This window comes from Equus caballus, chromosome 20, assembly GCF_041296265.1.
Source record: "Equus caballus isolate H_3958 breed thoroughbred chromosome 20, TB-T2T, whole genome shotgun sequence".
Taxonomy (NCBI): domain Eukaryota; kingdom Metazoa; phylum Chordata; class Mammalia; order Perissodactyla; family Equidae; genus Equus; species Equus caballus.
Window position 1 is genome coordinate 31028016 of NC_091703.1, and position 19293 is coordinate 31047308.

The following is a 19293-nucleotide window of genomic DNA, read 5'->3' on the forward strand; positions in this document are numbered from 1 at the left end:
TCAATCAAGCGTCTCAGTTTGCTTAATCTAGAAAACCCTCCATAGTTCGTGATGAACTTCCTTATTCCTCAGTGTGTAGATCACAGGATTGAAGAGAGGGGAGAACACAGTATACAGCAGGGCAAAGACCTTGGAGAGGAGCTAGGAGTGGATAGCAGAGGGTGCAATGTACAAGACCATGAGAGTTCCCTAGAATGTGGACTCTACAGCTCAATGGGAGGAACATGTGAAGAAAGCCTTTTGCCACTGGCCCCAGGAGGAACTCTCAGCACAGCTACCACGATCTTAGCATAAGATGTCAGAATAAGTCCAAAGGGAACAGCGAGAGAGACCACACAGAGATTGAATATTGTCATCTGCACTATGCTGGGATCTGATCAGTCCAGGCCCATCAAAGGCGCGAAGTCACAGTAAAAATAGTCAACGGGTTTGGGGCCACAGAATCTCAGCTGGGCCATCGGGGCCACAACCAATCCATCTACCATGAAGCCAGAAATCCATCCAATGGCCCCAGCCCCAAGCATCATCTGGGCCCCATCAAGAATGGGTAGCAGATTGCCAAGTAGCGATCATATGCCATGACATCCAGCAGGAAGCATTCCGCTGTGGGAAGAGAACCAAAGATAAAGAACTGGAGCAAGCAACCAGCCACAGAGATGGCTGCCTCCCGCAAGAAGCCCTCCAACATTTTTGGCACCACTGTGGAGGTATAGAGGATCTCCAGGAAGGACAGATTAATCAGGAAGAAATACATGGGCGTGTGGAGTCTCAGGGAACTAACCACTGCCACAATGATTAGCATATTCCCTACGATGATGGAGGTGTAGATGAGAGTGAACACAATAAAGAAAAGGAGATGCAGCTCAGCTACGTCAGAGAAACCAAGGAGGACAAATTCAGTAATAGTTTGGTTTCTTATGGAGACAATTTCCATGTGGATCATCCAACTTTCTACCTGGCAGTGATTAAGGGAGGAATTTTAGTGCAGTTCTATACCTTCTACACAAGTCTGAGATAAGCATGGCTAAAATGAAAAAGGGAAGAGTGAGTCTCCAAAACAAGTCACTACACAAGTCCTCATCCTGTCCCCTTTTGAATTGGTTTCTGTTCTCTAACTCCTATCGTTCCCTGCATTCCTGAATTATACAATTCTTCAAGGCTCAAGAGAGTTTATCCAAATTCACAATTGCAGTCTTCAGAGCCCTGTACCCTATTACTTCAATCTACTATCTCTGATATAATAAATCCCATCCTCCTAATCTGTATAACCAGGGATATAGTCTTCCTCATGTGCAACTGTGTAATATCCTCCCAATGCCTTCTAGACATGTCTGTGCTTCAACTCAAAATCAGCATGTTCAAAAACAAACTCTTGTATCTTCCCCAACCACAGCCAACTCCACTGCGTGGTGTGAAAATTCTGCCTTGATTCTCAAGCTTACTGCATCATAGTCATCTTTATCTTAATACCATCTCTCATTCCCCATCCCCCAATCAGTGAAATCTCATTGATTGTTCCTTGGAAAATTCTTATATATTCCCTCCTCACTATCCCACCATTAATCTCACAATGTCTTCAAAACTATCTTAATACAATTACCTTCTGTGTGGCCTTCAAGTCTCTAGTTTTTCCTCTCCATTATCAAAATACTCTTCTTTAAATTCTAGTTTCCTCAAATTATTCAAGATTTTTTAGTGGAAATATGATAAATGACAATGTTTGGGAAAGTGTAGGTGCTGTGAGAGCAGAGAGAGACCAAACTCAGACTGAGGGTCAAGGAGGATGTGAGAATCAAGGTTAAGGAAGGGTCTCTGAAGAAGGTAGTTTGTAGGCTAAGTTTTGAAGGACTGGTAAGAGTTGGCCAGGCAAAGGACAGGAGAGTGGTCAGAACATTCCAAGCAGAGAGATACATATGAAAGCCAAGATATATAATTGAGCTTCTAGGGATTGGAAAATGGGGTTTTGTACCTGCAGGAAAGATCTCATATGCTATCCAAAGGGAGGTGTGTGTTTATATTAAGACATGAGATTACATCAAATGATTAAGACTAGAGGGGAAAGCTACAGGAAAAAAAAAATATATATATATGAATTTTTTTCATGTATGTGTATATACATACCAAACCTTAACAATTTTATTTTACAGGTTGTGAGACTAATAAGTATATATTACATTTATTATCATGCAAAATTTAAGTTCTCTTTAATACAAATAGTCTAGAAGATCAGTTATCTAAAAGGTGGAAACTGGGTGGCTGAGGGCCAAATGTGGGTGGGAGACGTTTGACTGCATACTATTTTGTGATTTTGCCTGAGGCCAAAAATGTCCTTTGCACAGAATTTTATTTCCCATTCTTCTGCTTATTGCTACTAGGAAATCTTCAAAGTCCCGGCTTAGGTTTCCTCTCCTCCAGGAAGCCTCTTGACTAACGGAGCCCTTTATTTCTTGAGCCATCATGTTCTAAGTAATTTATAGAAGATATACCAGTGCTGAGAATACTAGGCCAACTAAAACCAGTCCATATTCTTAAGGAGCTTAACAATACATTATGGAAGATGGACAATCAACAGATAATTGCAATATACTAAAAGAAAGTTAATGTTCAACCTGCAATAAACATTGCTGAAAAGGAGTCATCCTGAAGTGATCAATGATTGCTGTGGAAAATGGTAAGTATGGAGGTGAGAGCATTTCAGGTAGTGAGAAAATCATGAGTAGACACTGAAGCAAGAAACAGCATAGAATGTGAGGAGGGGACCCAGATGTCAGGAGGAAAGTAGCCAAGGGCAATTAAAAGAAACTCATTTCTGAAGAAGCATTAGAATTGAGGTGAAGAATGGTGGAAGACAGGGATAGAGTGGTGGGCCAGGACCAGAGCATGGGAGGAGGTGCTTTCCAGTCACAAGGAGGAGCTAGAGCTTTATCCTGCTGGCAATAAGTCACACCTGAAGGCTTTTAAGCACTAGGGTGGCATGGTTCAACCTGCGTTTAGGTAGTTTTAAGGAAGCTAAACACAAGGTAACAAGAATGAAAGAAAGAATGACTCCACATAGTTGAAACCTAGTGTGCAAATGTGTGCTGCCTTTAATTGATCATTCATTATTTTGTTGTTTGCACTTTCTCCTCCACAAAAAGACTGCTAGTTCATTTATCACAGAGATTAAAATTTGTATCCACCACACTCAACAAAATCTAAAATGGTTAAGCCTTAAATATCTAATGTTTAATACCACTGCTCCTATAACCAAGCTCACGTGAAGTGATCAGAGAGGGGTTCTGTACTTCAAAGACCTAGAAATCCCACTGATTCTGTTGCCATCCTCTAACTCCTGCCTCTAGAACCTATTCCCTTACCATATACTCCATATGTACTTCCTTGTGATATGAGCTTGACACTCCTCTGTGGACCTCCTTTAACTCCTAGATCATTTATTCAGCCCAAGCTCAATCTGAGCTTAAATTCATTCCACAGAATTCCTTTCCAGGAAGAGAAGTAGGTGTGCAAACCAGGCTAGAAGACCGCCAATAATAAACAGCTCACCAGCACCACCTCCCCAGAAAGTCAGTGTGAACATTGGATCCTACTGACACTTAGTAGTGTATTCCTATAATGAACCAAGATTTAATTGTTGTAGATTCACTTATTCATGCTCAAGGTCATAAGTAAAGTCTATTCCTTATTTTATATGATAGCACTTCAGCTAGTTGAAATCAGAAAGGTGTGGAGTAGAGGACAGTGCATCAAGGACAAACGTAAGTTTAATGATTTTTTTTGAGAAACTGATGTGCTTATTGCAATAAATTTCACAACTTTGTTCAAAGGAACAATAGTATCATTTCTCTCATTGCAACTATCTTCTAAAAGCTTTTGGGGAATGCAGAATGAGGCTAAGAGTAAGAAGGGGAACCAAAGGAAAGGAAGTGATATTGACCTCCAAAGGCAAGAGGGTAAAGAAAGGGCGGTGGTCACAGGCATATGTCCCTGGGTGGTAATCTGTAAGAATCCACAAAAACTAAGTATTGGCAAAACCAAGCCCCCAACACACACACAACATTGGAAGGAGAGAAGAAACATATTACAGTATCCTCAGGCACCATTTACCTTCATTAAGCCACTGAAAAATGTTGAACAACGCAGATTTATCTAGGGATGCAGTTAGAAAACAACAGCTTAGATGAGAATGGCAGCAAAGAGTGAAATATAAATATTATGGGAGCTCAGGGTATTGAGCTGTTTTCAATGAGGCCAAGGTGGTGTAATCCACCTGTACATGAGCCAGTCGACCTCAAACAGAAGAAAATTTTCATTTCTTATTCCCAAATAGAACACCTAATTTATTTATTTTTCTTTTTTTTGGAGGAAGATTAGCCCTGAACTAACTGCTGCCAAAACTCCTCCTTTTGCTGAGGAAGACTGGCCCTGTGCTAACATCCATGCCCATCTTCCTCCACTTTACATGTGGGATGCCTACCACAGCATGGCTTGCCAAGCGGTGCCATGTCCGAGATCCCAATCGGTGAACCCCAGTCCCCAAAGTGGAACATGCGCACTTAACTGCTGCACCACTGGGCCGACCCCAAGAACATCTAATTTAAATAAATATGTGTGTGAGGTCACAGAATCTGCTAGCAAAGTTCAAGGAAATATGGTTGTATTCCCTCTCAACAACCAGATTTTTCTTGGAAGTGTTTTATTTATTTATTTATTTATTTATTGAGGAAGATTAGCCTTAAGCTAACATCCACCACGAATCCTCCTCTTTCTGTTGAGGAAGACTGGACCTGAGCCAACATCCGTGCACATATTCCTCTACTTTTACATGTGGGATGCTTGCCACTGCATGGCTTGTCAAGCTGCTAGGCACTCAGGATGTGAACCAGAGAACCCTGGGCTGCTGAAATGGAACATGCGAACTTAACTACTGAAATAGTTTTCACTATTTTCACGTCATAACATAATCCTGGCTTTTCAGATGACTGCATCCCCAACTCTATTTTTCAAGGAGTTGGTAGAGTGTCAAAAAAGAGGAAAGTAAAGAGAAGGTAGTATGATGTGAGGATTATAGAGAAATGGCAAAGACATAGCAACAGCAGGGTTAACTGGAGAAGAGACCATTATTCCCTTAAAAACAGAGCAGTCATGGAAGAGGGTAGGGGCTGAATTTAGAGTTGGAGGACTCCAAAAAATGCAGGAAGAGTTTGAAATCAAGATGAATTTCACCATACTAACAGATATGGAAGAGAAAATAGTGCAAAATATCTGTCTAATTTCTGAAAAACAGCCAATCACAGACTCAGCTCTATACGTGTAAAAGTTATAGCAGGGAGCCCTCAATTAAAACTATCACCATTTCTTGAAAAGAAATTCAAAGAACGCTCCAAGAAAAAAATATTTGAGGCAATATACGAAACTGAATTTTAATTTATCTTTGGGAATGAGAAAAAATTATTCTCATATATTTTTCAATGTCTGCTTAACATGCTATTTTTATAAACAAAAAGCAAATAGTGAATAAATCTTAATTTAGTTTGAATTTTTAATCTGTTAACTTTCTTCAATCCTGTTTGGAATTTACTCTATAATAATGCAGAAAAAAACTAAAAAAAAATTCATAACAAACCTCATTTAAGCACGTCCCAGTTCTGTTAGCCCCTAAGAAAGTAGGAGGATAAATTCCCACTATGAAAAAATCGCTGTGAGGGTGTCGTATTCTATAACATGCTCCAGCTGAAGCTGTCCTCATGAACATCTACTGTTCTCCATCTCCAGGGAGAATAGCTAAAGGAAAGATGTTGAGATGCAGCAGGAAAGATTGAAAATCAACTTCTTAAAGGCTCAATGGAAAAAGTAGCAACGGTAGCATTCCAGAGGAACACTGGGATTTCCTTAAATATCTTTGAAAAAGAGACTTTTTAAATCCCTAGGTTAAAATAAATGTTACTGATTCATCTTTTTTCCATTTATTACAACATGTCTACATTTTCATAATTTGAAAAATAGAAAAAGAAAACAGTTTACCTGGTACCTGGGAAACACATAAAAAATGTGAACTGGTAAAATTTTTACATGGTAAAAAGTTAAAAATGTATGCAGTGGAAATTATATCTTTATAAAGTCTATAAAGACAAAATCTAGAGTTTTTATTTAAAGGACCTTTGAACTAAGTTATAAAGAATTATACAAAAATAGGAAACTCATCTGAAATAGCAATATTAAAGAAAAAATGGTGAAGAGAATATGTGCTAAGATTTACTGAACACTTCAGAATATTGAAGTTTCCTGCTTCAACTCCCTCCCTCCTTGCATTCAATCTGAAATAATGTAGGATATTGATTAGAAATGTCATGCTTGTCACCCTCCACTCCACAGAACCATTCTATCCTCCACTCTAAATCTCCTTTTCTAGCTCCAAGACTCTTCTGTCCTTCCGTTGTAGGTCCTTCCCTTTATCACAAAGGAGGGCTGACAATTTCCCAGAGGGGAGACACCCCTGAGAACCAATTACAGATTTCCTGGAGAGCAGCATTAAATGAACGAGAAATATCAGCCCCCTGAGACACTTGGCTTTATCCAGAAGAGGTTCCTGAACTGTTGGCTTGACCAAAAATGCACCAGAAACCAAGAGTCGTATGGAACTACAACTGCAGTGCCCAGTACTCCTTCTTCTTCTCATTGGCTGGCACTGAGCTCTTCATCCTTACCACCATGGCCTTTGACCACTATGCTGTCATCTGCCAACCACTCCACTACCCACTGCTACTCAGCCGCCAATCATGTGGTATTCTGGCTGGGGTTTCCTGGTCTGTGGGATTTCTCTGCCCCACGTTCCTCTCATTCCTTCTTGCACAAGTCTCCTTCTGTATTCCCAACCAGATCAACCACTTCTGTGATGCTGATCAGATTTTCTGCCTTTCCTGCACAGACACATATGCCATCCCAGTAGTGGGCTATGCTTTTAGCACTGTCATTATCTTAGGAGCCCTGGTCTTTACCATGGCTTCCTATGCCCAAATCTTGGCCACAAATCTAGCCATGGTTTCCACTGCTGCCCAACACAAGGCCTTTTCCACATGCAAAGCTGACCTTTCTGTGGTGACTATCTCCTTTGGCACTCTCATCTTCATGCATGTCCACCCAGCAATAAAATATGAACCAAATATCAAAAAGATTGTGGCTATCTTCTACTCAGTCATCACTCCACTTTTCAATCCTCTCATCTATATACTCCACAACAAGGATGTGAAAGAAGCTCTGAAGTTCTTAGTGTCCTAGACCCAAAGAATCTGCCATTCAAACAGGGAGACTCAATGATGATGACACACAAGAAGCCAGAGAAAGCAAAGCTGGTGGAATATCCAAATAGAAAATAATTCCTAACCACTACCTTTCACCTGTGCAATGTATCTTTTTAAATCGTTAAGTTCATATATTTGGTTTTAGTGAGTTATCTCATTTTACAGGCATGTTTTAAGTGAAAGACTTACTTCCCCTGCTACCCAGTGTGTCTTACTGCCTGTTCCTTCAGTTGTTCAGCTTCCCCAGAAGGGTGGATAATCTCATGCTAATATCAGTGCAGGGAAATGGCACAGACTTTGTAGTTCATGCATCTGGATTGGAAATCCAGCTCTCCCACTTGCCAGCATTGGTCAGGTAGGTCACTGAGAGTTCTACATAGATAAACAAAGAAGAGTAAATTCTTTTTATTTCTCTCAGAGGGTTGTTCTTACATTCAACTGACCTAATAACAAGTAAATCAATGAACAAGTTGGTTTATTTGACTACATTAACCTCCATCAAGAACGATTACAAAGATCAAAATACTTATTTTTTCACAGCACAGTTTTTTCCTTATAATAAAGACAAAGCGTTCTCATTACACAGAAGTGAAATAATACAAAATTGCATGATATAGAAAGTAGGAGATCATTCTCTAGCTTAATAAAAAAGAAAACAATTTTCAGTGGTGTCCATAATGGTGACTGCAAGGCTTTCAACTAAAAGATTTTTTTTCATTTCTATGGTTAAAAATGTCTGCCAGATAAGCCAAATCTAGATAAAAATATTTATTCTGGAGTGTCCCAAATGTGACAGTTTTGTTAAAAAAAAAATAGATTTCAGAAAGCCAGACAGATTCTAGATGACAGGCAAGCTCTTCTTATTATGACCCCATTTCATGACAAAATCTTTTTTAAATTCAGTGCTACAGAGCTCTGATTCTGATAACTTCTGATGGCTATTCTCACTGTGGATTTTCAGTGTTGTTGGAAACATTTGTATTGTTGGAACATGCCCGTGTAAAGTACAGTGAATAAAAAGAATTCAGGAACTCCCTCCACCACTAAAGTATCAAAACCAGATGCGTCACCAAACATCACAGAAGCTCCATCTGAGCAAAGAGTGAAACTTTTCTTTACAAAACCTTGTTTCACAAAAACCAAAATCTTTTATAATTTCCAAAACTTCAGTGACCTTAAGAGTTTACAAAGAAAATTCATAAAACAGGAATTCTCTGATAACATTAGCTTGAGCAGAGCAAACAGACAAACAGATCTGGTACATTGAGAGATGTCTGCAGTTTCACCCAATTGTGCACTGAAGAGAAACGTCAAGGATGTTGCTCCTCAACAAGCTACTTCAAAATGTTTAAAGAAAGATCAACTACTCCAGATTAATTTTCATCTTTAACAAAGAAGTCTCCTCCAGTTTTTCCTCAGTTCCCTTCTATAAGCCATCTGCCCCATTTCCAGGGCACCTGACTTCACTAAATTTCCTCCATCAAGCTTCTTTTGCTGGCAATTTGAAAGCAACTTTGCAGTGTGCTCTAAGAAATGTTTTTGTAAATTAGCAAATCCTAGTTTATAAGTGTCCTAGCTTTTTCAAGCTGAGTTCTCTTCACATTGAAAACATAAACATCAAACCTTGTTTTGATGCATTTTCAGAATAAACAGATCTGAGGTGCTTTTTCAATTTGTCAGACTTTATATTTTTAGTCACAAGAATTTTTCCACCATGTAAACGCAAAATTTAATAGGAAATTAAATCAATTAATTACATGACATTTCACTTAACAGATTTTTGACTTCTTTATGAAGAGATTGAATATATACATTTTTCACAGTATAAGAACTGGAAATTTTAATAAACTTATTTCAGTTCAACAGAAGTTGGTACAAGTTTCAGCTACAAAAACAGTATTGATTATGTCAAGAGAAATTCTATAGTGATTAGTTCACAAGTAGCCTAGTGACTACCAATTTAATGGGAAATTTGTGGGCAAATTTTTTGCTGTTCCCTGTGTCAAATTATGGAAGAAACAGAGCATCATTCACCTAGAGGCAGTCATAAGAAACAAATGAAAAGGGAGGAAATCCTCTAAAATCAATGAATTATTTGGAAATTATTCAAATGATTTGAACGATAATTTATGTGTGTAATTATATCATCCAGGAAAGAGCTCTACAATACATATGTTTTTTTTTTTTTGAGGAAGATTAGCCCTGAGCTAACATCTACCACCAATCCTCCTCTTTTTTGCTGAGGAAGACTGGCCCTGAGCTAACATCCCTGCTGATCTTCCTCTACTTTATACATGGGACGCCTGCTGCAGCATGGCTTGACAAACGGTGTGTAGGCCCACACCCGGGATCCAAACCAGCGAACCCCAGGCAGCTAAAGGGGAACATGCGAACTTAACTGCTGCACCACCGGGCCGGCCATATACTATATATTTTTATTCAGTTAGAAGATTATATGATACATAATAAATAAGTTATTTAATATATTGGTTGTTAAATATTCTTTAGGGCATCCCTGAATGTATAACTTCAGATCTATTTACTTCAGCCAGGAGATCCAGGGATATAACCATCCTAAGAACAATGTTTATGTTAAATCTTGTCCTGAGAGTTTCCATAAGATAGAGTGGTATAAATTCAAACTGTAAACACTATGAAGGGCAGGCAATTACATTTTCTCATTTATTTTTAAATTTCAGAACCTAAGCTATAGCATAGGAACTCTTTGTAATCTTCCTTTGCATGTCAGTAGACTTTTGTCCATCATACACTCCTTTCACTACAATACCATCTTTCAAGAATCCTGGATTTACCCAAGGATCTTGGTATTAACCCACTACCATATGCTTGACTTAGATGTCTCTTCTATAAACAGAGTTGCCTATAACATTGAAATTGCTTGGGGAATGAGCTGTCAAAACTCCTCAAGGAATTGTTACAAAAGAAGAGTAAAACTTGGATCCATTTTATAAGATATTAAGAGCTAAAATAAAATAATACTAATTAAAATATATCTTGTTCAATTTTTTAAAACAGAGAAATAGACCATTCACTTGGGGGAACCTGGAATTTCCTAGAAATGGCATGATACATCTGCGAAGAAAGAATAGCTAGTTTGTCTGTCTACGCAGAGACCAAGTAAAGCCAATTCTGGCTGATTATCTCACAGCATGCAAACATGAACTCTATAAGACTATAGCTCTAAATAACAAATATAAAACTCAAACTCTAATAAACAAGACCAGTTACATAATTTATGGGGCTCAGGGAAAAAGGGAAAAGCAGGGTCTCTTGCTCAAAAATTGTTAAGAATTTCAAGATGGTGAAAGCAAAGCATGAAATCAAGCATGGACTCCATTGAGCATGGACCCTGTGTGACTGCATACATTACATGCCCATGAAGTTTGCCTTGTAATAAAAAAAATTCAAACAATTTTATTTTGATTGAGGAGAAAAATAATTTATAAACAAGAACTTGGAGAGACAAAATAGAGAGAAAAATCACTGGTCATGACTTCATCAAAATGAAAGATTGCTGTACAACTGTAGATAAAATTCAGATGGTTTAGGGGCCGGCCTGGTGGTGTAGTGATTAAGTTCACGTGCTCTGCTTTGGCAGCCCCTGGTTCAGAGGTATGGATCCCAGGGCGACCTAGCATGACTCATCAAGCCACACTGTGGCAGACGTGCCACATATAATAGAGGAAGGTTGACACTGATGTTAGCTCAGTGCCAATCTTCCTCAAGCAAAAAGAGGAAAATTGGTAATAGATGTTAGCTCAGAGTCAATCTTCTTCACACACAAAAAAAACTTCAGATGGGTGATAATTTGAAAAAATGGAGAACACATTGCAGTTTTGGTAAAACTAGAGAGTCTCAGTTTGAATTCTAGTTTCACAATTAATTGCAAAACAGGGAAATTTAATGCCACTATAGTTAATAGTACAATATTGAATACATGATAGTTGCTGAGAGTAGATCTGAAGCATTCTTACCAGACACACACAAAAAAGAGTCAATAACATGAGGTGATGGGTGTGTTAATTATCTAGAAGGTGGTAATCATTTCACAATGTATATGTAAATCAAAACATCGTGTTATGCACTTTAAGTGTATGTAACTATATTTATCAATTATTCCTCAATAAAATTTGGGGGAAACAACAGCAAAATTTACTTAACTCTTTGAGCTTCAGTTTTCTTGTGGTAACACAGAAACAGTTTTAGTATTCCTTTCACTGGTTGTTTGAAAGAATTAAATGAGCTGATAAATGTAAAGAAGTTAAGAATAATAACTTCAACAATGAGCACATAATAAATGTTATTTATTTCTATTATATTCATAACAAGCAATTATTAATATGATGGATATATATTCCTTCAAAACAACAAAAATGGACTTTAATACAAATATGGACAAACTACATGGTATTTATAACTTTTATTAGAAAGCTGGAGTAAATGTCAGATGGCATATTAATATTCCTTGGATGAAGCAGATAAGATATTTTTCCCTGCAGGATGCAGCAAGAAGTAAGAATACACATTGGAGAAACCAGCCTCATTCTCCCAGAGAAAAATGTGAACTTTGAGATCACAAAATTAAAGAAAATAATCTATTATTATTACCAACAGTGAAGAGTCAGATTTAGAAAGAACAAAAACAGTACTACTTCTTTCTATTTCCCTTTCTTTGTTTTCCGTAGAACCACAGTAATCAATGGCAGAATATTAAAGACAATCATCTTTCTTTACAGATCAATGGGTTATGACTGATCACCATTCCTTAACTGTCATTGCCAAATTTCTTCCCATTTTATACTCAGAGTTTTCCCAAGAAAGTCCCCACGGTGAGAATGTGTATCCATATTTCTCTCCCAGGAAATAAAAGATAATTTAACTAAGAAAACATATGAGGCCCCTGAGACTTGTGCTATCCATGGTACTGCAACTAAGAAGAAACACAGTAAAGAACAAAAATACGAAGAATGAAAAAATGAAACCCAGATAGGAATTACCCAAGAGGAAGTCCCTCATATTGCAGGTAGGGAAAGACATCCTGTTTATTCTTAGAACAACTCTTCTCAGACCCAGGGGACATGCTCTCTAAAGATTTATGTCTAGAAATTTGTGTCTCATAAAAGGCCAGGAGAATTTTAGAAATAGAGGAAGAGGTTTTTGAAGATGAAGAGTTCATGCTGCAATCCCAATATGAACTATCACTTCAAATATTTTTCTACTATTTATAATCACTGAGAACGTAAACCTGAAAAGCTTTCTTAACTGTGAACTTTATCACTCAATCAGGTGAGAGAATGAAATAGGAGACAGCTGAACAGTAGCCCATAATTTTTGTCTACTTGTTGGTATTAAACTTTAGCATCCATGACTCAGAGATGGTTTCCATATCTTATGACGGCCTCCTCATTGTGTTTGTGAATTACGAAGGCTCTTTACTTCCTATATTTTTATTACCAGGTCTCATTCATCATTCAAAATGCCTGGTTCTCTAGATATTTTCCAAAATAGATATGTAATCTCGAGATATTGAAATTGCAGTGAAATAAATCATTTAGCACAGACAAGTTGGATTGCTAATTTTCTTTAAATGTTAGGAAAAAGTTTATTTCCCCCAAATTAACTAATTATTTTTAATGAGATCATATTGACTTATAACATTGTGTAAATTTCAAGTGTACATTTTTATTTTTCAGCCTCTTTATTGTCTTAAAAGAGCTCATCACCAATAGTCTAGTTTTTATCTATCACCATACATATGCGCCCCTTTATCACTTTAGCCGTCCCTTGACCGCCCTCTCTGGTAACCACTAATCTGTACTCCTTATCTATATCTTTGTTTATCACATGTTAATTTTTGATACAATTTTGTTTTGTTTCAGAAAACCATAAATTATATTTGGCACACCATTTGTATCTTAAACGGAACTGAGGTAAATGTTAACAATATACAAAATATACACAGCTATCAAAGACAGCTACTCTGAATTACTTGAAGCTGGTATTTCATGGAGATGCAGTAGAGGTTAGATAATTTCCCACAATTTCTTCCAGCTGTAAAGCCTAAAATCCCATGGGCTCCCTAGAAGTGTTCCCTAGTTAAATTTCTTTTCTATTCTAGTCACATCAAATCATTTTCTTCCCCTCTCAGGGATTTTCCAAATTTTGAATGATTCTTCTTCTATAGGAAGCACTCCAATGTCTGAATCTCTATCAGATTTTTTTATAGTTATTGTTCTATCCTTCTCTATATTTCTTAAGTAAAATCCTTCAGATGGTCCCTTACCAGGTCAAGAGATAGCAGTATGATGCAGAACAAAAAAATTCACCCTTGTTAGAGCTGACTTAGGAGGATGAAAAGAAAGTTATATCAGAAGGTAGATGTCCAAAGTCAGAGATGATAGGCTAGCAACGTGCTCCAAATCCCTGGAAGATAGAAACATATCAATGATAAATTTACTAATGAAAACAATGGTTGAGTCACAGTCCCTAACCAACATGTAACCTTAATATTTAATTGTCTAATGATCTAAAAATACTTACAACCTCTGAGGTTGGGACTATGTAAGCCCACAATGCTCTGCCTCAAAATATTGTTGTCTAGGTGGGAAAATCCTAGGCTGAAAGACTATGATTCCCGTCAGAGAGAGCTTTTCATGTATTATTTTGTTGTTGTTTTTAAGTGATGCTGAATCAAACCTCAGTCACTGAATTTCTCCTCTTGGGAGTAACAGACATCCAAGTACTGCAGACTTTTCTCTTCGTGGTTTTCCTCACAATTTATTTTGTCAGTGTGACTGGGAATGGAATCATCCTAGTGGTTGTCATCTCTGATGCAAAACTCCATTCACCTATGTATTTCTTCCTGGGAAATCTGTCATGTCTAGATATCTGCTATTCCACAGTTACACTGCCAAAGATGCTGGAGAACTTCCTCTCTACACACAAAGCTATTTCTTTCTTGGGGTGTATCAGCCAGCTCCACTTCTTCCACTTTCTGGGTAGCACCGAGGCCATGTTGTTGGGTGTGATGGCCTTTGACCGCTTTGTGGCTATCTGTAAACCACTTCATTACCCTCTAATCATGAATCATCAGCTCTGTACCCAGATGGCTATCATTATCTGGATCATTGGTTTTTTCCATGCCCTGCTGCACTCCATAATGACCTCTCGCTTGAACTTCTGTGGTTCCAACCATATCCATCACTTCTTCCGTGATGTTAAGCCATTGCTGGAGTTGGTATGTGGGAACGTTGAACTCAACCAGTGGCTGCTCAATACTGTCACAGGGACGATTGGCATGGGCCCATTCTTAATAACACTTATCTCTTATTTCTACATTATCCTCTATCTTTTCTTCAAGACCCATTCTTGCAGCTTGCTTCATAAAGCACTGTCCACTTGTGCCTCTCACTTCATGGTAGTTATTCTTTTCTATGCTCCTGTTGTCTTTATTTACATTCGTCCTGCTTCAGGCAGCTCCATGGACCAGGACAGGGTCATTGCCATCATGTACAGTGTGGTCACTCCTGTACTAAATCCACTGATCTATACTTTGAGGAACAAGGAAGTAAAGGGAGCCTTGAGTAGAGTGATCAGGAGGCTCTGACTTGAAGAAATCTAGAGAACTCTTCTGAGGGATAAATAAACAGGCAATGAGAAAATTGAGATCTGAAATTGTACTGCTTCTCAAATTATATACAATATGTATAAAAGAGGGACTGAATAAAGGGAAAATAAATGGGAAAGTCCAGTCCAGTTGTGTCTATCAATGTATTCCTAGGTAATATATGGAAAACTTGAAGAAATGGGACATTAGCCATGGAATCCTAATGTGAAATTTGTTTTTGAAATATCAGTTGATACAACTGATTCATTACGTATTCTTGTGTGTTCTTAAATGAAATCGCTTGTAGAAATATGTCTATGCTATCCATGTATTTGGGTAATTGGATGATACTGAGGCCTGTTTGTCTGTTTAGTCCCTCCATGTTAACATATTAATTTGAGCAGTTAAATTATTATACTACTATAAATTAAAGATTTTAATTTAGAGCTATGATTATTCAATTGGAAAAGTAAATGTTTACTCATATATGAGTTAAAGGAAGTGATTCAGCAATAGGTCATGATTCTTTTTCTCCATGCAGGGAGGCAAGTAAATAGTTAAACCAAATAATATTGTAATCAGTAATTAACAGAGATAAAATAAAGAACGGTTTATATAAGAAGTTTTGGAACCTCTATCTCCATAGATGTTCAATAAGTCAACTGGACAAACTGTCAAAGATTGCCATAAATTGTTAAAAGAAGAGGCTGGTTGAAAAAAAATCTCAGGAATCACTTTCTAGCTCCTTAGTTTGTCATTTTCCCCTCAGTCTTTGATCATGGAAAATGATCAGTTTGAAAATGCTTCCTATTCTTTTGTTTTATTTTCCTACTGCTACACTTATTTTCACAGAATGTAATGTGGTGTAATATGGAATACAAATGAAAAGTAAAGAATGCATCAAAGTTTTGTGTTGTTTTCCTTACTAGTCACCAAACTCATACTGTGAAATCATAATTTCTGAGGCATTTTTGCAGCAAATACAAAAGAAATACTATGACCTTACATACTGTTTCTTTTTTTTTTGCAGTCATTTATTTATTTGTTTATATTCCCTTCCTCATATCTACATATATATTTGTTGCAGAAACATTGGTTTAAAACATTATTTCAGGTGTACATCATTGTATTTCAATTTCTATGTAGATTACATCATGTTCATAGCCAAAGACTAAGAACAATCCATCACCATAAACATGTGCTTAATCACAACTTTCACTCTCCTCCCCTCTCCTGTCCCCTCTGGTAACCACCAATCCAATCTCTGTCTTTATGTGATTGTTGTTGTTGATTTTACCTTCCATTTATGAGTGAGATCATACAGTATTTAACTTTCTCCCTCAGATTTATTATGCTTAGCATAATACTGTCAAATTCCATCCATATTGTCAAAAATGGCCAGATTTCATCATATTTTATGACTGAGTAGTATTCCATTGTGTATATATACCACAACTTCTTTAGTCATTCCTCCCTTAATAGGCACCTAGGTTGCTTCCAAGTCTTGGCAATTGTAAATAATGCTGCAATGAACATGCAGGTGCATGTATCTTTACACATTCTTGTTTTCATGTTCTTTGGATAAATACCCAGTAGCGAAATATTTGGATCATGTGGTAGATCTAGTCTTAATTTTTTGAGGAATCTCCATACTGTTTTCCATAGTGGCTGCATCAGTTTGCACTCCCACCAGCAGTGTATGACAGTTCCCTTTTCTTCACAACCTCTCCAACACTTGTTATTTCCTGTCTCGTTAGTTATAGCTATTTTGATGGGATTGAGGGGATATCTCATTGTAGATTTGATTTGGATTTCCCTGATAGTTAGTCATGTTGAACATCTTTTCATATGCCTGTTGGTCACCTGTATATCATCTTTGGAGAAATGTCTGTTCAGATCTCTTGCCCAATTTTTAATTGAGTTTTTAGTTTTTCTGTTGTTGAAATGTATGAGTTCTTTATATATTTTGGATAAAAACCCCTTATCAGATACATGGTTTACAAATATCTTTTCCTAATTGTTAGGGTTTTTTGTTGATGATTTCCTTTGCTATGGAAAGATTTTTAGTTTGATGTAGACCCATTTGTTTATTTTTTCTTTAGTTTCCCTTGCCCAGTCAGGCATGGTACTTAAAAATATGCTGTAGGGACCAATGTTGAAGAGTGTACTGCCTATGTTTTCTTCTGGGAGTTTCATGGTTTCAGGTCTTACATTCAAGTCTTTAATCCATTTTGAGTTAATTTTTGTGCATGGTGTAAGGGAATGGTCTACTTAAATTCTTTTGCAAGTGGCTGTCCTGTTTTCCCAACACCATTTATTGAAGAGATTTCCTTTCTCCCTTGTATGTTCTTGGCTCCCTTGTCAAAACTTAGCTGTCCATAGATGTATGTCTCAATTCTGTTCCATTGATTTGTGTGTCTGTTTTTGTGATAGTACTATGCTGTTTTGGTTACTATAGCTGTGTAGTATATTTTGAAATCAGGGAGTATGATACCTGCAGCTTTGTTCTTTTTTCTTAGGATTCCTTTGGCAATTTTGGGTCTTTAGTTGTTCCATATAAATTTAAGGATTCTTTGTTCTATTTCTGTGAATACTGTTGTTGCAACTTTGATAGGGATTGCATTGAATCTATAGATTGCTTTAGGAAGTATAGACGTTTTAACAATGTTAATTCTTCCAATCCAAGAGCATGAAATATCGTTCCACTTCTTCGTGTCTTTCAACTTCTTTCAACAACGTTTTGTAGTTTTCAGTGTACAGATATTTCTCCTCTTTGATTAAGTTTATACCTACGTATTTTATTCTTCTTGCTGCAATTGTAAATGGGATTGTATTCTTAACTCTTTCTGCTACCTCGTTGTTAGTGTATAATAATTCAAGTGATTTTTGGATGTTGATTTTGTGTCCTGCAACTTGACCATATTCATTGATTACTCCTAAAAGTTTTTTGGTGGATTCTTTAGGGTTTTCTATATATAAAATCATGTCTTCTGCCAATAGTGACAGTTTCACTTTGTTCTTTCCTTTCTGAATCTCTTTCATTTCTTTTTCTTGCCTGATTGCTTTGGCTAGGACTTCCAATACTATGTTAAATAAGAGTAGTGAACGTAGGCATCTTTGCCTGCTTCCTGCTCTTACAGGGATAGCTTTCAATTTGTCTCCATTGAGAATTATATGAGCTGTGGCTTTATCACATATAGCCTTTACTATGTTGAGGTACTTTCCTTCTATACCCATTTTATTTGGAGTTTTTATCATTAAATGTATCCTGGATCTTGTCAAATGCTTTATCTGCATCTATTGAGATGATTGTGCAATTTTTATTCTTCATTTTGATAATGTGATATATCATACTGATTGATTTGTGGATTTTGAACTATCCCTGTATCCCTGGAATAAATCCCACTTAATCATGATGTGTGATCTTTTTAATGTATTATTGTATTTTATTTGCTAGTATTTTGTGTAGGATATTTGCATTGATGTTCATCAGTGATATTGGCTGTAATTTTCTTCTTTTGTGTTGTCCTTGTCTGGTTTTGGCATCATGGTAATGTTGGCTTTGTAGAATCAGTTAGGAATCTTCCCCTCCTCTTCAAGTTTTTGGAAGAGTTTGAGAAGGATATGTATTAAGTCTTCTTTGACAGTTTGTTAGAATACACCAGGAAAGCGATCTGGTCCTGGACTTTTATATTTTGGGAGGTTCCTGATTACTATTTCAATCTCCTTACTGGTGATTAGCCTATTCAAATTTTCTGTTTCTTCTTGATTCGACTTTGGTAGGTTATATGATTCTAAGAATTTATCTATTTCTTCTAGATTATCCAATTTCTTGGCATATAGCTTTTTGTAGTATTCTCCTATAATCGTTTGTATTTCTGAAGTGGGTGTTGAATTTTTCCTCTTTCATTTTGACTTTTTCTTCTTTTGAGGAAATTCAGCCCTGAGCTAACATCTGCTGCCAATCCTCTTTTTGCTGAGGAAGATTGACCCTGAGCTAACATCTGTGCCCATCTTCCTCTACTTTAAATGTGGGATGCCTACCACAGTATGGCTTGCCAAGCAGTGCCATGTCTGCACCAGGATCTGAACCAGTGAACCCCAGGCTGCTGAAGCAGAACATACGAACTTAACTGCAGCTCCACTGGCCTGGCCCCTCATTTTGACTTTTATTTATTTGAGCCTTCTGTCTTTTTTCTTGGTGAGTCTCACTCAAAATTTGGCAATTTTGTTTACCTTTTGAAAGAACCATGTCTTCATTTCATTGATGTTTCCTGTTTTTTTTTTTTTTAGTCTCTATTTCATTCATTTGTGCTCTGATTTTTATTGCATCCTTACTTCTACTGATTTGGGGCTTGACTTATTCCT

General features: G+C 37.1%; 1 protein-coding gene and 2 pseudogenes across 1 annotated transcript; 2 read left to right on the forward strand and 1 right to left on the reverse strand.

Annotated features, from left to right (window-relative positions):
• Positions 1 to 943, reverse strand: OR11A1CP (olfactory receptor family 11 subfamily A member 1C, pseudogene; annotated as a pseudogene).
• Positions 944 to 6609: 5666 nt separating this feature from the next.
• OR11D1P (olfactory receptor family 11 subfamily D member 1, pseudogene) lies at positions 6610 to 7275 on the forward strand (annotated as a pseudogene).
• Positions 7276 to 14001: 6726 nt separating this feature from the next.
• Positions 14002 to 14925, forward strand: OR12D2J (olfactory receptor family 12 subfamily D member 2J). Its single transcript, NM_001391028.1, is given in 1 exon segment — positions 14002 to 14925. A coding segment is annotated over 1 exon segment (924 nt).
• The last annotated feature ends 4368 nt before the right edge of the window (positions 14926 to 19293 follow it).